The 14164-nt window shown below is 44.2% G+C and overlaps 1 protein-coding gene across 11 annotated transcripts in view; it reads left to right on the top strand.

Annotated features, from left to right (window-relative positions):
* The window catches only part of SUPT3H (SPT3 homolog, SAGA and STAGA complex component), a 565704-nt gene that overhangs the window by 284509 nt on the left and 267031 nt on the right, over window positions 1-14164 (top strand). For 10 of the 11 annotated variants that reach the window (XM_056563929.1, XM_056563931.1, XM_056563927.1 and 7 more), the window contains one exon: window positions 9195-9279. The exons of the other annotated variant lie outside the window; for it this stretch is intronic. In XM_056563929.1, coding sequence (XP_056419904.1) covers window positions 9195-9279 — 85 coding nt within the window. The remainder of the gene's footprint in view (window positions 1-9194; window positions 9280-14164) is intronic. 11 annotated transcript variants of the gene reach the window in all.

The raw sequence follows: 14164 nt of genomic DNA on the forward strand, positions 1-14164 counted from the left end.
GATGTGTGAATGTCTATCTCTCCAATCAAATGGGTAATTAATTGTTAGTCAGAATAACATTCACAAGACTGGCTAACTAGCCCTCTCATCTGTCTAATCTAAACAGCCATAAATATCTAAAGAGACAACAAGTATTCTTCTCCCAGACTGGCAATTGTAGAGAAGCACTTTAGAATACACTGTGGTCTATTTAGAAAATACAACATGGCGGACACATCATGTTATTATTCTATTAAACATAGTGATTCATTTATTGGCCGTATAATCAGTACGACAGCTCCCCATATAAAGTAATATAACTAATATATAACAATAAAACTACTACCTTCTATGAAGAAGACTTTTGCTATATAATACTGCCCCCTAAATACACAAAGATATGGTTCTGAACAAATTAGAGACTTGTCAAATTACTTTTTTTTTCCCACAATGCATTGTTTGAAATAAGTTTCCATACACTTTGGATCTTAAAATTTAGCACAAGCAGCACGTATAAATTCAAGTATAAGTTTTGTGTGAAATAAGCCCAGTTCTGAGAAAGCGACCTTATATTGTTTTGTTATGCGCCGTAACCACAAAACAGTAAAAAAAAAAAAAATTTAAATAAACTACCTCGATTTTGGGTGTGATTGAGGTATTCTCAGGCGAACGCTTTACAGGGGCAGTGTCAAGATATATGAGTCAGACCGTGCCCTGTGAGAAACGAGAGGAAGCGCTTGCGGCCCGGTCTGTGTGTTTTTTTTTCTTTCTCATTTTTTCGGCTTAAAACCACCATGCTGATGTCTACAAGTGCTCATCGTGTGAGAAGGAGTTGGCATCTGGAGTGTGGGAAAGAGAAGTGTGATATGTAGTTGACATGAAAAGGGCTCTTACCTTTTTAGATAACAGGTCAGCACATCCAACTAGGCCACATTTTCTGAAAAACTTCTGCATGATGGGGATAATTATACAATAACACTTATTCATGTTTAGCTTTGTCTCTATGCATATTTATATATCTGTAGTAAAATGTCTTTTCCCTGAGCACTGAAAAACAATCTTAAAAAAGACCAGAAGAGAGAGCAAAGATAAACAAAAAGCAAACTCCCCAGAGAAACACCTTTTTAATCTTGGCAATTTATTTTGGGATTCATTTTTTTTTTAGAAATACCTTAAAGTGTACCCGTCAGATCCAACAAGTTTTTTTTTTTTTTTTTTTATATATCACTCAGTACCTAATCCTGACCATGTACGTCTAATTTTTATGTGTCTAGCACCTTTATTTATTTTTTATTAGACTTTTAATTTAGCTCACTAATCTGAATTCCTCTCAAAGGGAGGGGGCGTGGCCTCACTGTGCAGGTCTCCACCCCCTCCCTCAGTATGCTGTCTGCTCACATCTCAATGCAACAAAGGAGAAAAAATAGATATCTTCAGCTCACCTCCCACTGGTCTTGCACGGATCCTCAGCCTGGCCTGGCTCACCAGGTGATCAAGAGCGCGCATGTGCTCGAAACGCGTCCACATTGCTGTGAATCACTGGCCAGGTGGTGTGCGGTGAATGCTATCCATGTGGGATATTTTATGCTGCTGAATAACCAATAAATCGATGTTTTAGTGGAATTGCTGGATGGACTTTCCTCTTTCTACGCTCACATCTCCCCTAGCATTAGCAAAACTACAACTCCCAGCGTGTCCTCACTGACAGTAGCCGGACACAAGATGACAGTGGGAGGATTTTTCCTCCAGCTGTGATCCCTGCGCTCACAGCTGTCAATCAAGGAAGTGTGTCCATGACATAGGTGATGACTCATGGACACAGCAGGACTAGTATGTGTCCAAGCAGGCAGGGGGGGGGGGCAGTTGTTTGACTGGCTTTTTCAGTATGAAATACAGAAAAGCAATTGCAAAGCATATTGGTTAAATATGCTTTACAACATATCAAACGTTTTTGTATCTGACAGTGCCCATTTAACCTTGTATTGTACACTGATAATCCGAAATATTTAATAATGTAAAAAAAAACAAAGAAAAAGAACCCAATAAAAAAGACCCAATAAAGGTCCTGGATTATATATGGTTGAAGTGTGTTTACATTTGTTTTGTTTTCCATTTTGAGCAGAAACCATGATTCAGAGCTGATGCTTTCTGCACTATTTTTTCCCCCAATGGAGCTTTAGCCACAGATGTGAATGCAGCCTAATACATTTTAAAGAACGCGGTCATCAAAAAATAGGCTATTGTTTAAATCTGATTTTTATGTTAATCATATTTTTTAAGAATTTTTGGTGTTTTTTTTTCTTCTAATTTTCTATTTTACAATAATCCTTGAATCTTGTATTTTTCATTCTGGCCATCAGGCCTTAAACTAAGCTGTGACCTCCAGTGATGTACAGATCATTTCCTAGTAATACCTTTCTTCTAAACACAGGCAGGATTACAGTAAAAGGTGACACCAGTAGATAGATAACATTGGATCCATCACTATTCACAGGAGACATCGGCACTCCCCCTCCCTGTAGAATGACCTCTAAAAAGGTCACAGAGAATTCCCAGTGGCATCATTCATGTGAATGGAACAGGTCCTGTCTATTGTTGTCTTTGGTCCATGGGTCCTGCCGTAAAGCACTATCTCTAAATGCTGTTAAAAACAGCTCAGGCAAGAAAGCAGTCTTCATATTAATGTACACAAATTTAAATAAATAACAAATATCAATCAGAAAATAGAAACAGATTAAGAAAAGAACATGTTTCAGTATCTGGCTCTAATTGGGGAAATAAATAATCTAGGTGACACGTTCCCTTTAAACATTTTAAAGGAGTACGATAGGTAAAAATAACTTAACCCCTATCCGAAATTCTTTTCCGATTTTGAGGCTTAAAGGGGTACTCCGCTGCTCATCGTTTGGAACAAACTGCTCCGAACGCTGGAGCCGATGCCGGGAGCATGTGACGTCATAGCCCCGCCCCCTTATGTAAGTTTTTACGTTATCTGCCCCTGGAAACTCATCTTCAAGGTTTGTCCGAATTTTGCCTTTACTTAAAGGGGTACTCCGCTGCTCAGCGTTCAGAACAAAATGTTCCGAATGCTTAGAGCCAGCGCCGGGAGCTCGTGACATCATAGCCCCTCATTACGTCACACCCGCCCCCTCAATGCAAGTCTATGGGAGGGGGCGTGACAGCTGTCACGCCCCCTCCCGTAGACTTGCATTGAGGGGGTGGGGTGTGACGTCATGAGGGGGCGGGGCTATGGCCAAACGCTGAGCAGCGGCGTACCCCTTTAACGTGTGGCTGCTTTTTGACCATGTGAATGGAGCTTATGGTTACTAGTGTGAGGGATTAGACATTTTCAACATGACTTTGGAGTTGTGATGTAGTTGTATAGACTGTGTAGTGTGAAATTCACCCTATGTGACATAACACTATATTATAAGCTATAGGATGTAATCCTCCTTACATCAGATATTAAGCAATAAGTCTGCCCTAAAGTGGTATCTAAAAGAGGAAGTGAGCAAGGAAGACGTCACTGCCCCTGTACTTCAAACCATCTGTCCGGGATTCCCGCACCCTCCCCCATGCCTTTCTACAAGTGCAGCCAACCACATACTACATCACCTATAGCATTTGTCTAGACATCAGGAGAACATGATAGTTTTTACTGTCTGATATTTTGACCCATCAACAATATTATATTATTATGCAAGGGGATTAAAATACAAATATGCTTTAAGTAAAGGTGTAGACGATGATATATTGTGGCTTAGCCAAGTACCATCTCCCTTACGCTCAGTTCATGCTGCATAAAATTTCCTGATGTATTTTACTTTACACACACATTTTCGTTCACAATATGAAAAAATGGGCTATTTACATATTAAAATTCATGTGTAAAATAAAATTTCAAGACATTTTACAAGGTCTGCACTTAGGCAGGACTGACTTTTGTGTCAAGGCGCACAACCGCGTGCTGCAAACATTATACAGTGGTCCCTCAACATACGATGGTAATTCGTTCCAAACGAGCCATCGTTTGTCGAATCCATCGTATGTTGAGGGATTCGTGCAATGTAAAGTATAGGAAGCTGTACTCACCTGTCCCCGCCGCTCGAGATGGTGTCCCCAATTTTATGTATGGTCCAAAGTACAGTGGTCCCTCAACATACGATGGTAATTCGTTCCAAACGACCCATCGTTTGTCGAATCCATCGTATGTTGAGGGATCCGTGCAATGTAAAGTATAGGAAGCTGTACTCACCTGTCCCCGGCGCTCCGGACCAGGTCCTCACCGCTCCCAATTATGTCCCAGGGGCTCCCGATGCTGTCCCGCTGCTCCGGTGTCTTCTTCGCGATCCTCCGGCTTCTTCCGCATCTTCTGCAGGGTCCGGACCTCGCTTTCTGGTGACGTTATTACGCTGCTGCGCCGGCGCGGCCTGCGTAGTGACGTAATAACGACGCCGGAAAGCGAGGCCCGGACCCCGGAGAAGATGCGGAAGACACCGGAGGATCGCGAAGTGGACCCGGAGCAGCGGGAATAGGTGAGCGAACCTGCCAGGGATTCTTAAACTGCTATCCGACAGCAGCTTAAGCATTTTGCGCTGTCAGATAGCAGTTAATGCGATGGCCCCGACATTATAAAAGCATCGTATGTCGGTTTTATCATATGTCGGGGCCATCGTAGGTCGGGGGGGTTACTGTACAGTTATTTATGCCCATACAACATATGAACAATTAAAAATCAACCAAACGTATACAATACCGCAGGCTCCAAGCTTGAGCTCCTGCAAGTCCAGAATATTAACTGTATAGAAACACAGAAACATAGAATTTCTTGACAGATAAAAACCATTTGTCCCACCTAGTCTGCTTAATATTCTGAATACTATGAATAGTCCATGGCCCTATCTTATATGAAGGATCACCTTATTCCTATCCCTATTTTATACACTGCTCACAAAAATAAAGGGAACACTAAGATAACACATCTTAGATCTGAATGAACTAATCATATGAAATACTTTCATCTTTACATAGTTGAATGCGCTGACAACAAAATCACATAAAAATTATCAATGGAAATCAAATTTATCAACCCATGGAGGTCTGGATATGGAGTCACGCTCAAAATCACAGTGGAAAACCACACTACAGGCTGATCCAACTTTATGTAATGTCCTTAAAACAAGTCACAATGAAGCTCAGTAGTGTGTATTGCCTCCACGTGCCCGTATGACCTCCCTACAACGCCTGGGGATGATCCTGATGAGGTGGCAGATGGTCTCCTGAGGGATGTCCTCCCAGATCTGGACTAAAGCATCCGCCAACTCCTGGTCAGTCTGTGGTGCAACGTGGCGTTGGTGGATGGAGCGACATGATGTCCCAGATGTGCTCAATCGGATTCAGGTCTGGGTAATGGGTGGGCCAGTCCATAGCATCAATGAATTCCTCTTGCAGGAACTGTTGACACACTCCAGCCACATGAGGTCTAGCATTGTCTTGCATTAGGAGGAACCCAGGACCAACCTCACCAGCATATGGTCTCACATGGGGTCTGAGAATCTCATCTCGGTACCTAATGGCAGTCAGGCTACCTCTGGCAAGCACATGGAGGGCTGTGCGGCCCCCAAAGAAATGGCACCCCACACCATTACTGACCCACCGCCAAACCGGTCATGCCAGAGGATATTGCAGGCAGCAAAACATTCTCCACGGCGTCTCCAGACTCTGTCACATCTCAGGGCGCCAGTGGCAAATTTGCCAATCTTGGTCTTCTCTGGCAAATGCCAAATGTCTTGCACAGTGTTGGGCTGTAAACACAACCCCCACCTGTGGATGTCGGGCCCTCATACCACCCTCAGGGAGTCTGTTTCTGATTGTTTGAGTGAACACATGCACATTTGTGGCCTTCTGGAGGTCATTTTGCAGGGCTCTGGCAGTGCTGCTCCTGCTCCTCCTTGTACAAAGGCGGAGGTAACAGTCCTGCTGCTGGGTTGTTGCCCTCTTACGGCCTCCTCCACGTCTCCTGATGTACTGGCCTGTCTCCTGGTAGCGCCTCCATGCTCTGGACACTACGCTGACAGACACAGCAAACCTTCTTGCCATCCTTTATGAGCTGCTCTACCTGAGCCACAATTGTGGGTTGTAGACTCCGTCTCATACTACCACTAGAGTGAAAGCACCGCCAGCATTCAAAAGTGACCAAAACATCAGCTAGGAAGCATAGGAACTGAGAAGTGGTCTGTGGTCACCACCTACAGAACCACTCCTTTATTGGATGTATCTTGCTAAGTGTCCATAATTTCCACATGTTGTCTGTTCCATTTGAGCAACAGCATGTGAAATTGATTGTCAATCAGTGTTGTTTCCTGAGTGGACAGTGGGATTTCACAGAAGTGTCATTGACTTGGAGTTACATTGTGTTGTTTAAGTGTTCCCTTTATTTTTTGGAGTAGTGTATTAAGGATAGCCTTACGCCTTTCCCTATCTTTTATGAAGGATAACCTTATGTCTAGTCCTATCTTATATGAAGGATAGCTTTATGCCTATCCCTTTCATGTTTATACTCCTTCACTGTATTTGCAGCTACCACTTGTACAGGAAGGCTTTTCCATGCATACACTACTCTCTCAGTAAAGTAATAATCTCCAGGTCTCCAGAACTGCGCACAATACGCCAAGTGAGGTCTCACCAGTGCTCTCTCAGAGCACTTTTCTCTCTACTGCTAATACCTCTCCCTATACATCCATGAGCACTTCCCTTTCTACTGATAATACCTCTCCCTATACACCCATGAGCACTTCCCTTTCTACTGATACCTCTCCCTATACATCCATGAACACTTCCCTTTCTACTGATAATACCTCTCCCTATACATCCATGAACACTTCCCTTTCTACTGATAATACCTCTCCCTATACATCCATGAACACTTCCCTTTCTACTGATAATACCTCTCCCTATACATCCATGAACACTTCCCTTTCTACTGCTAATCCCTCTTTCTTTACACCCACTGATTTTTTTTTTCTTGTCTTCTGCATGCTCAATTTGAAAACCAGATGCAAACAGATACAAATGGAACTGCTCTCGATCACATATGGCATCAGGCATCATAGACTGTAATTGTTAATCTATGTTAGAGTTCTGTTTGTAGTCCAGTTTTTAGGCAGGAAAAAAAATTACTTCTATTTAAAAATCGTAATCCTTCCAGTACTTATCAGATGCTGTATGCTCCAGAGGAAGTTGTGTAGTTTTTTTCAGTCATACCACAGTGCTCTCTGCTGACACCTCTGTCCATGTCAGGAACTGTCCGGTGCAGGAGAAGGTTGCTGTGGGGATTTGTTTGTACTCTGGACAGTTCCTGACATGGACTGAGGTGTCAGCACAGAGCACTGTGGTCAGACTGGAAAGAACTGCACAACTTCCTGTGGAGCATACAGCAGCTGATAAGTACTGGAAGCATTTCGATTTTTTAAAATTAGATTTAAAAAAAATTGGTTTTCACTGGAGGACCCCTTTAATACAACTGTTGCACAGAGCCATTTTGATAGTTCTACACTGCACAAAGTGCTCTAAATAAGTACAATTGATGCTAATGAATTGTAAACGTTCTAAGGTGGTCAGCCTGCAACACATTTAGTCGTAAAAAGCAGTTTCAATGGTTTGATAAAATCCCCTCAATGTGTCAATTTTGGGATTAGTTCACCATAAAGGGGTAGTCCAGTGGTGAAAAACTTATCCCCTATCCTAAGGATAGGGGATAAGTTTGAGATCGCAGGGGGTCCGACCGCTGGGGCCCCCTGCGATCTCCTGTACGGGGCCCCGGATCTCCGGCCAGATAGCGGGTGTCGACCTCCGCACGAAGCGACGGCCGACACGTCCCCTCAATACATCTCTATGGCAGAGCCGGAGATTGCCGAAGGCAGCGCTTCGGCTCTGCCATAGAGTTGTATTGAGGGGGCGTGTCGGCTGCCTCTTCGTGCGGAGGTCGACACGCCCCCTTCCGGCGGGCTGTCGGGGCTCCGTACAGGAGATCGCAGGGAGGGGGCCCCAGCGGTCGGACCCCCCGCGATCTCAAACTTATCCCCTATCCTTAGGATAGGGGATAAGTTGTTCACCACTGGGTCACCACTGGACTACTCCTTTAACTTGCTTCAGTACCACGGCATGCAGGTCCAGAGGTGTTCTGCTGAGCTCTTCTCTACACTTGTTTTTGTGATCGGTGGGTTCTTAGCATGCCGACCCCGCCAATCAAAACTACAGACATTTTTGTCATTTCTCAAAGTGATAGTTAAAGGGTGACACCTTTATTGGGTATACAGAACAAATAACATTTATTGGCTTTTCTCTTAAAGGGGAACAAAATGTTTAGAACGCTTAGAACCGGAGGCCATGATCGTGATGTCATGCCACCCCCCCCCCCTTCATTCATGTCTATGGGAGGGGGCGTGACGACCGTCACACCCCCTCCCATAGACATGAATGGAGGGGGTGTGGTGTGACATCATGAGAGGCGTGGCCGTGACATCACGATGACTGTGTCCGCTCCAAGCGTTCTGAACAAAATGTTCAGAACGCTGGGGCATGGGACTACCCCTTTAAAGGGGTACTCCGGTGTAAAACTTTTTTTTTTAATTAACTGGTACCAGAAAGTTAAACCGATTTGTAAATTACTTCTATTAAAAAAAAATCTTTATCCTTCCAGTACTTATTAGCACAGAGGAAATTCTTTGCTTTTTGAATTTCATTTTTGTCTTGTCCACAGTGCTCTCTGCTGACACCTCTGTCAATGTCAGGAACCGTCCAGAGCAGCATAGGTTTGCTATGAGGATTTTCTCCTGCTCTGGACAGTTCCTGATACGGGCATCGGGTGTCAGCAGAGAGCACTGTGGATAAGACGAAAAAGAAATTAGAAAATAAAGCAGCTGCTAAAAAGTACTGGAAGGATAAAGATTTTTTTAATGGAAGTAATTTACAAATCTGTATAACTTTTAAACTGTTTAACCAGTTGATGTTTTCCTCCGGAGTACCCCTTTAAGGAAAATTTGGGATTGGTCATCCAGTGACCTTCTGCTGGATCAAATAGATAATTATTATCGAGAAGGAACTTGGTGAATATTCATCTTTTTATGAACTGTCATGGCTTCTTGTCTTGGTTGTATATCTGTTTCTTTGCTCAGTGTGGTTAATTTCCATTTGTTTTCATCTTTGCATTTTAGGTTCTCACTTGGTGACGCACGTCGCCCCCTGCAGGAAACTGCTGTTCTGGTGGAAGACATAGTTCACACTCAGCTTATCAATCTGGTAAAATATTTTTGTTATTGTACATCATTTAAGTGATTAACATCCATTTAAAGGGGTACTCCTGTGGGGAAAAAAAATGTTTTTAATGAACTGGTGCCAGAAAGTTAAACAGATTTGTAAATTACTTCTATTAAGAAATCTTAATCCTTTCAATACTTATTAGCAGCTGTATGCTACAGAGGAAATTCTATTCTTTTTGAATTTCTTTTTTGTTTTGTCCACAGTGCTCTCTGCTGACACCTCTGTCCGTGTCAGGAACTGTCCAGAGTAGCATAGGTCTGCTATGGGGATTTTCTCCTGCTCTGGACAGTTCCTGATACGGACATCAGGTGTCAGCAGAGAGCACTGTGAACAAGACAAAAAAGAAATTCAAAAAGAAAATAATTTCCTCTGTAGCATACAACTGCTAATATTTACTGAAAGGATTAAGATTTTTTAATAGAAGTAATTTACAAATCTGTTTAACTTTCTGGCACCAGTTGGCCAGAAGGCCATCTTTATTTCATTAGTGAGAGGAAGAAAAGCTGCTGCCAGATACCTAGTTCTATAAAAGGACAAAGGATCAAGCTTGTGCAGTTCTGTCATCACTGACCCTCTTTAAATTTGATGTGTATCATCAAGGTACAGCTGGGTGTCCCTTTACAAGGATAGTGGGGATGTCCCTATATAAGGACAGTTAGGAAGCCCCCTATACAAGGACAGTTGGTGATGCCCCTGTAGAAGGACAGATGGGATGCCCCTCGATTCAAGGACAATTAGGTTGCCTCTATACATGGACAGTTGGGGGATGGCCCTATACAAGGACAGTTAGGAAGCCCCCTATACAAGGACAGTTAGGAAGCCCCCTATACAAGGACAGTTAGGAAGCCCCCTATACAAGGACAGTTAGGAAGCCCCCTATACAAGGACAGTTAGGAAGCCCCCTATACAAGGACAGTTAGGAAGCCCCCTATACAAGGACAGTTAGGAAGCCCCCTATACAAGGACAGTTGGTGATGCCCCTATAGAAGGTCAGATGGGATGCCCCTCCATTCAAGGACAATTAGGTTGCCTCTATACATGGACAGTTGGGGGATGGCCCTATACAAGGACAGTTGGGGGATGGCCCTATACAAGGACAGTTAAGAAGCCCCCTATACAAGGACAGTTAGGAAGCCCCCTATACAAGGACAGTTAGGAAGCCCCCTATACAAGGACAATTAGGATGGCCAACCATTCAAGGACAATTGAGTTGCCTCTATACAAGGACAGTTGATGATGCCCCTATACAAGGACAATTGGGATGCCCCTCCATTCAAGGACAATTGAGTTGCCTCTATACAAGGACAGTGGTGATGTCCCTATACAAGGACAGTTGGGGGATGGCCCTATACAAGGACAGTTGGGGGATGGCCCTATACAAGGACAGTTGGGGGATGGCCCTATACAAGGACAGTTGGGGGATGGCCCTATACATGGACAGTTGGGGGATGGCCCTATACAAGGACAGTTGGGGGATGGCCCTATACAAGGACAGTTGGGGGATGGCCCTATACAAGGACAGTTGGGGGATGGCCATATACAAGGACAGTGGTGATGTCCCTATACAAGGACAGTTGGGGGATGGCCCTATACAAGGACAGTTGAGATTCCCTTGTACAAAGACATTTGGGTTGCTGTCCCATATCCATTTGTAACTATTGATTAACATTGAGGCTCACTCTTGCTAAACAGCATCTCTGTAAATAGCGAAGCTAACGCTTCCTTTTCAAAAAGTTTCTGCAGCAATAAGGATAAGTGTTATAATGCATAATGTAACCCATACTGTACATATTAGGGACGGTAGAAGTTACAGAGGTCCCTTCCCCTGTGATTGTTCTTATATGAGCACAGAACATCTTAGTGTGACTGTAAACAACATACCATGTAACGGGATTGTAGTCATTTTACTGTGTGATGTATCTTTTAAGTGATGTTATTTGACTTAAAGGGGTATTCCACCCTTAGACATCTTGTCCCCTAACCCATAGACATGAATGGAGGGGGCATGGTGTGACGTCACGCCTCCGCCTCGGAAACCCTGCGTTTCTGAGACTTGAGCAGCACCTGGCACAGAATGCCAGGTGCTGCATGGAGATCCGGGGGTGGCGGGACCCCCGCGATCAGACATCTTTGTGGATAAGATGTCTAAGGGCGGAATTCTCCTTTAACGCTGCAGATAGGACGACCTCACTTCCCCCATCTCAGTGACTGTTGGATGGAATCCTAATAAAGAGAAAAGGAAGCAGTAATGTGCATAGAGTCAAGCGGCTTTATTAGACTGGTACTAGGGAGTTGGTTTTTTTAGGCTTAACTTGAAGTATTTTAGAAAATTGCATTACTAATGGTTTCCCTCAGGCTATAGATCTATATATCAATATCAAAATATCTACATTTATGGAAAAGACATCCTTGTGGGGCAGTCTGAATCGTAGGGTTTGAATATATGTTGGGGACTTTTCTCTTTTTGTAGAGGGCTTGCGATAGACCATATCCTTATGAGCATTTCTCTGCAGGGCACCCCACACTTTTATGACCTTTAACAAAGTCTTAAAGGTTACTGTCAATAAAAAAAAAAAAATATTTAGACTTGTTGCCCAGGTATGTTAAAAGATTTGATAGCATCTAATACCATTTGTGTCGCACTCCGGAGACCTGCTGTGATTCCTAGTCATAAGCCAGGGAAGTTTGTGGCAGCGCATTCCTGATGAATGTCACGCCCCCTCCCATAGACTTGCATTGAAGGGGCGGGGTTTGACATCATGAGGGTGGGGCTATGATGTCATGAGGCCCCGACTCCAGCGTTCGGAACAGTTTGTTCTAAACACTGGGCAGCGGAGTACCCCTTTAAAGCAAGCGATAGCAACGGTTCTCAGGAGTGAGACCCATTGTGATCAAAACGTTTGACATGTGTGAACATTTTAAGGCTCTGATCACACAGTCATGAGGATTTACATTTTTTACAGGAACGTTAAAGAACTTGATGGATCTGGTAAGAGTCTTTTGACCTCTTTTTTTTTTTGCCTATCCATTGGTATATGTTTTCATCTTGTTTGCTGGATGCAGTAATCCAGTGTGCCATGATATTGTGGCCATCGGAATAACTGAAGCCCGACAAAAAGAGGCCAGTGCCGATGTGAACGGAGCGTTATTCCCATTTCATGCCCATCCACAAAGCAGGTGATTAGCTGAACATAAATCTTTATCACTCTCGGCGTAGACCAGCCCTCACTATTTTGCTAGCAAGACTCGTAGAGCTTCCTGTGGCCAAGTGTTTATGTATCATCCAGATTAGATAAATAAAATAGCAGACGTTTTCTTAACCTATCACCCGCTAAGCCTGTGCAGGGAAGTAGAAGACATTTCTCATGCAGGATTCTCTTTTGCCGTGACATCTCCTAACCCCAAACAAGAAGTAGGCAAGTGCATGGGGGCCATGAGGAGAAGAGACAGGACAGCATGCAGACAAATTGCTTTTTTAACCTACTGCCTCCAGGCTCTAGACAGGCCTTTGGTGTAGAGGAAGTGAAAGTAGTTTTAGGAACTCATTGTTTTGACCTCTGATTAGGACAGGAGGAAGCTCTTAAATCAGATCTGCATGTGCGCTCAATCCAGTGTCTTGTGCGCAGGATACAATAGAAGATTATTTTTAAGTCTTCAAGGAAAACAGAAAATGGAGGCAAAAACATGGACGTGGGTTGACAAGAATCCAAAGTATACATCGGTTTATTGGTAAAGCTGTATATATTGGTGGTGCAAGGAAGTCTGCAGAATCAAATAATGCAATAAAGAAGGAAAGGAAAAAAAGTCCAGCAACTCACCGCAGTGTATAAATCAGCGTTTCGAAGCGGCCATGGATAGCCGGGATTGTGCGGGAAGTTCAGAGGCTACAAACCGGTAAGTTTCGTGCAATAGCACTTCTTCCGGCCTCATGAGGCCGGAAGAAGTGCTATTGCATGAAACTTACCGGTTTGTAGCCTCTGAGCTTCCCGCATGAGGCCGGAAGAAGTGCTATTGCACGAAACTTACCGGTTTGTAGCCTCTGATCTTCCCGCATGAGGCCGGAAGAAGTGCTATTGCACGAAACTTACCGGTTTGTAGCCTCTGAGCTTCCCGCATGAGGCCAGAAGAAGAGCTATTGCACGAAACTTACCGGTTTGTAGCCTCTGAGCTTCCCGCATGAGGCCGGAAGAAGTGCTATTGCACGAAACTTACCGGTTTGTAGTCTCTTAGCTTCCCACATGAGGCCAGAAGAAGTGCTATTGCACGAAACTTACCGGTTTGTAGCCTCTGATCTTCCCGCATGAGGCCGGAAGAAATGCTATTGCACGAAATTTACCGGTTTGTAGCCTCTGAGCTTCCCGCATGAGGCCACAAGAAGTCCTATTGCACGAAACTTACCGGTTTGTAGCCTCTGAGCTTCCTGCATGAGGCCGGAAGAAGTGCTATTGCACGAAACTTACTGGTTTGTAGCCTCTGAGCTTCCCGCATGAGGCCGGAAGAAGTGCTATTGCACGAAACTTACCGGTTTGTAGCCTCTGAGCTTCCTGCATGAGGCCGGAAGAAGTGCTATTGCACGAAACTTACCGGTTTGTAGCCTCTAAGCTTCCCGCATGAGGCCGGAAGAAGTGCTATTGCATGAAACTTACCGGTTGGTAGCCTCTGAGCTTCCCGCATGAGGCCGGAAGAAGTGCTATTGCACGAAACTTACTGGTTTGTAGCCTCTAAGCTTCCCGCATGAGGCCACAAGAAGTGCTATTGCACGAAACTTACCGGTTGGTAGCCTCTGAGCTTCCCGCATGAGGCCGGAAGAAGTGCTATTGCATGAAACTTACCGGTTTGTAGCCTCTAAGCTTCCGCCATGAGG

Source organism: Hyla sarda, chromosome 3 (genome assembly GCF_029499605.1).
Source record: "Hyla sarda isolate aHylSar1 chromosome 3, aHylSar1.hap1, whole genome shotgun sequence".
In the NCBI taxonomy this organism is placed as follows: Eukaryota; Metazoa; Chordata; class Amphibia; order Anura; family Hylidae; genus Hyla; species Hyla sarda.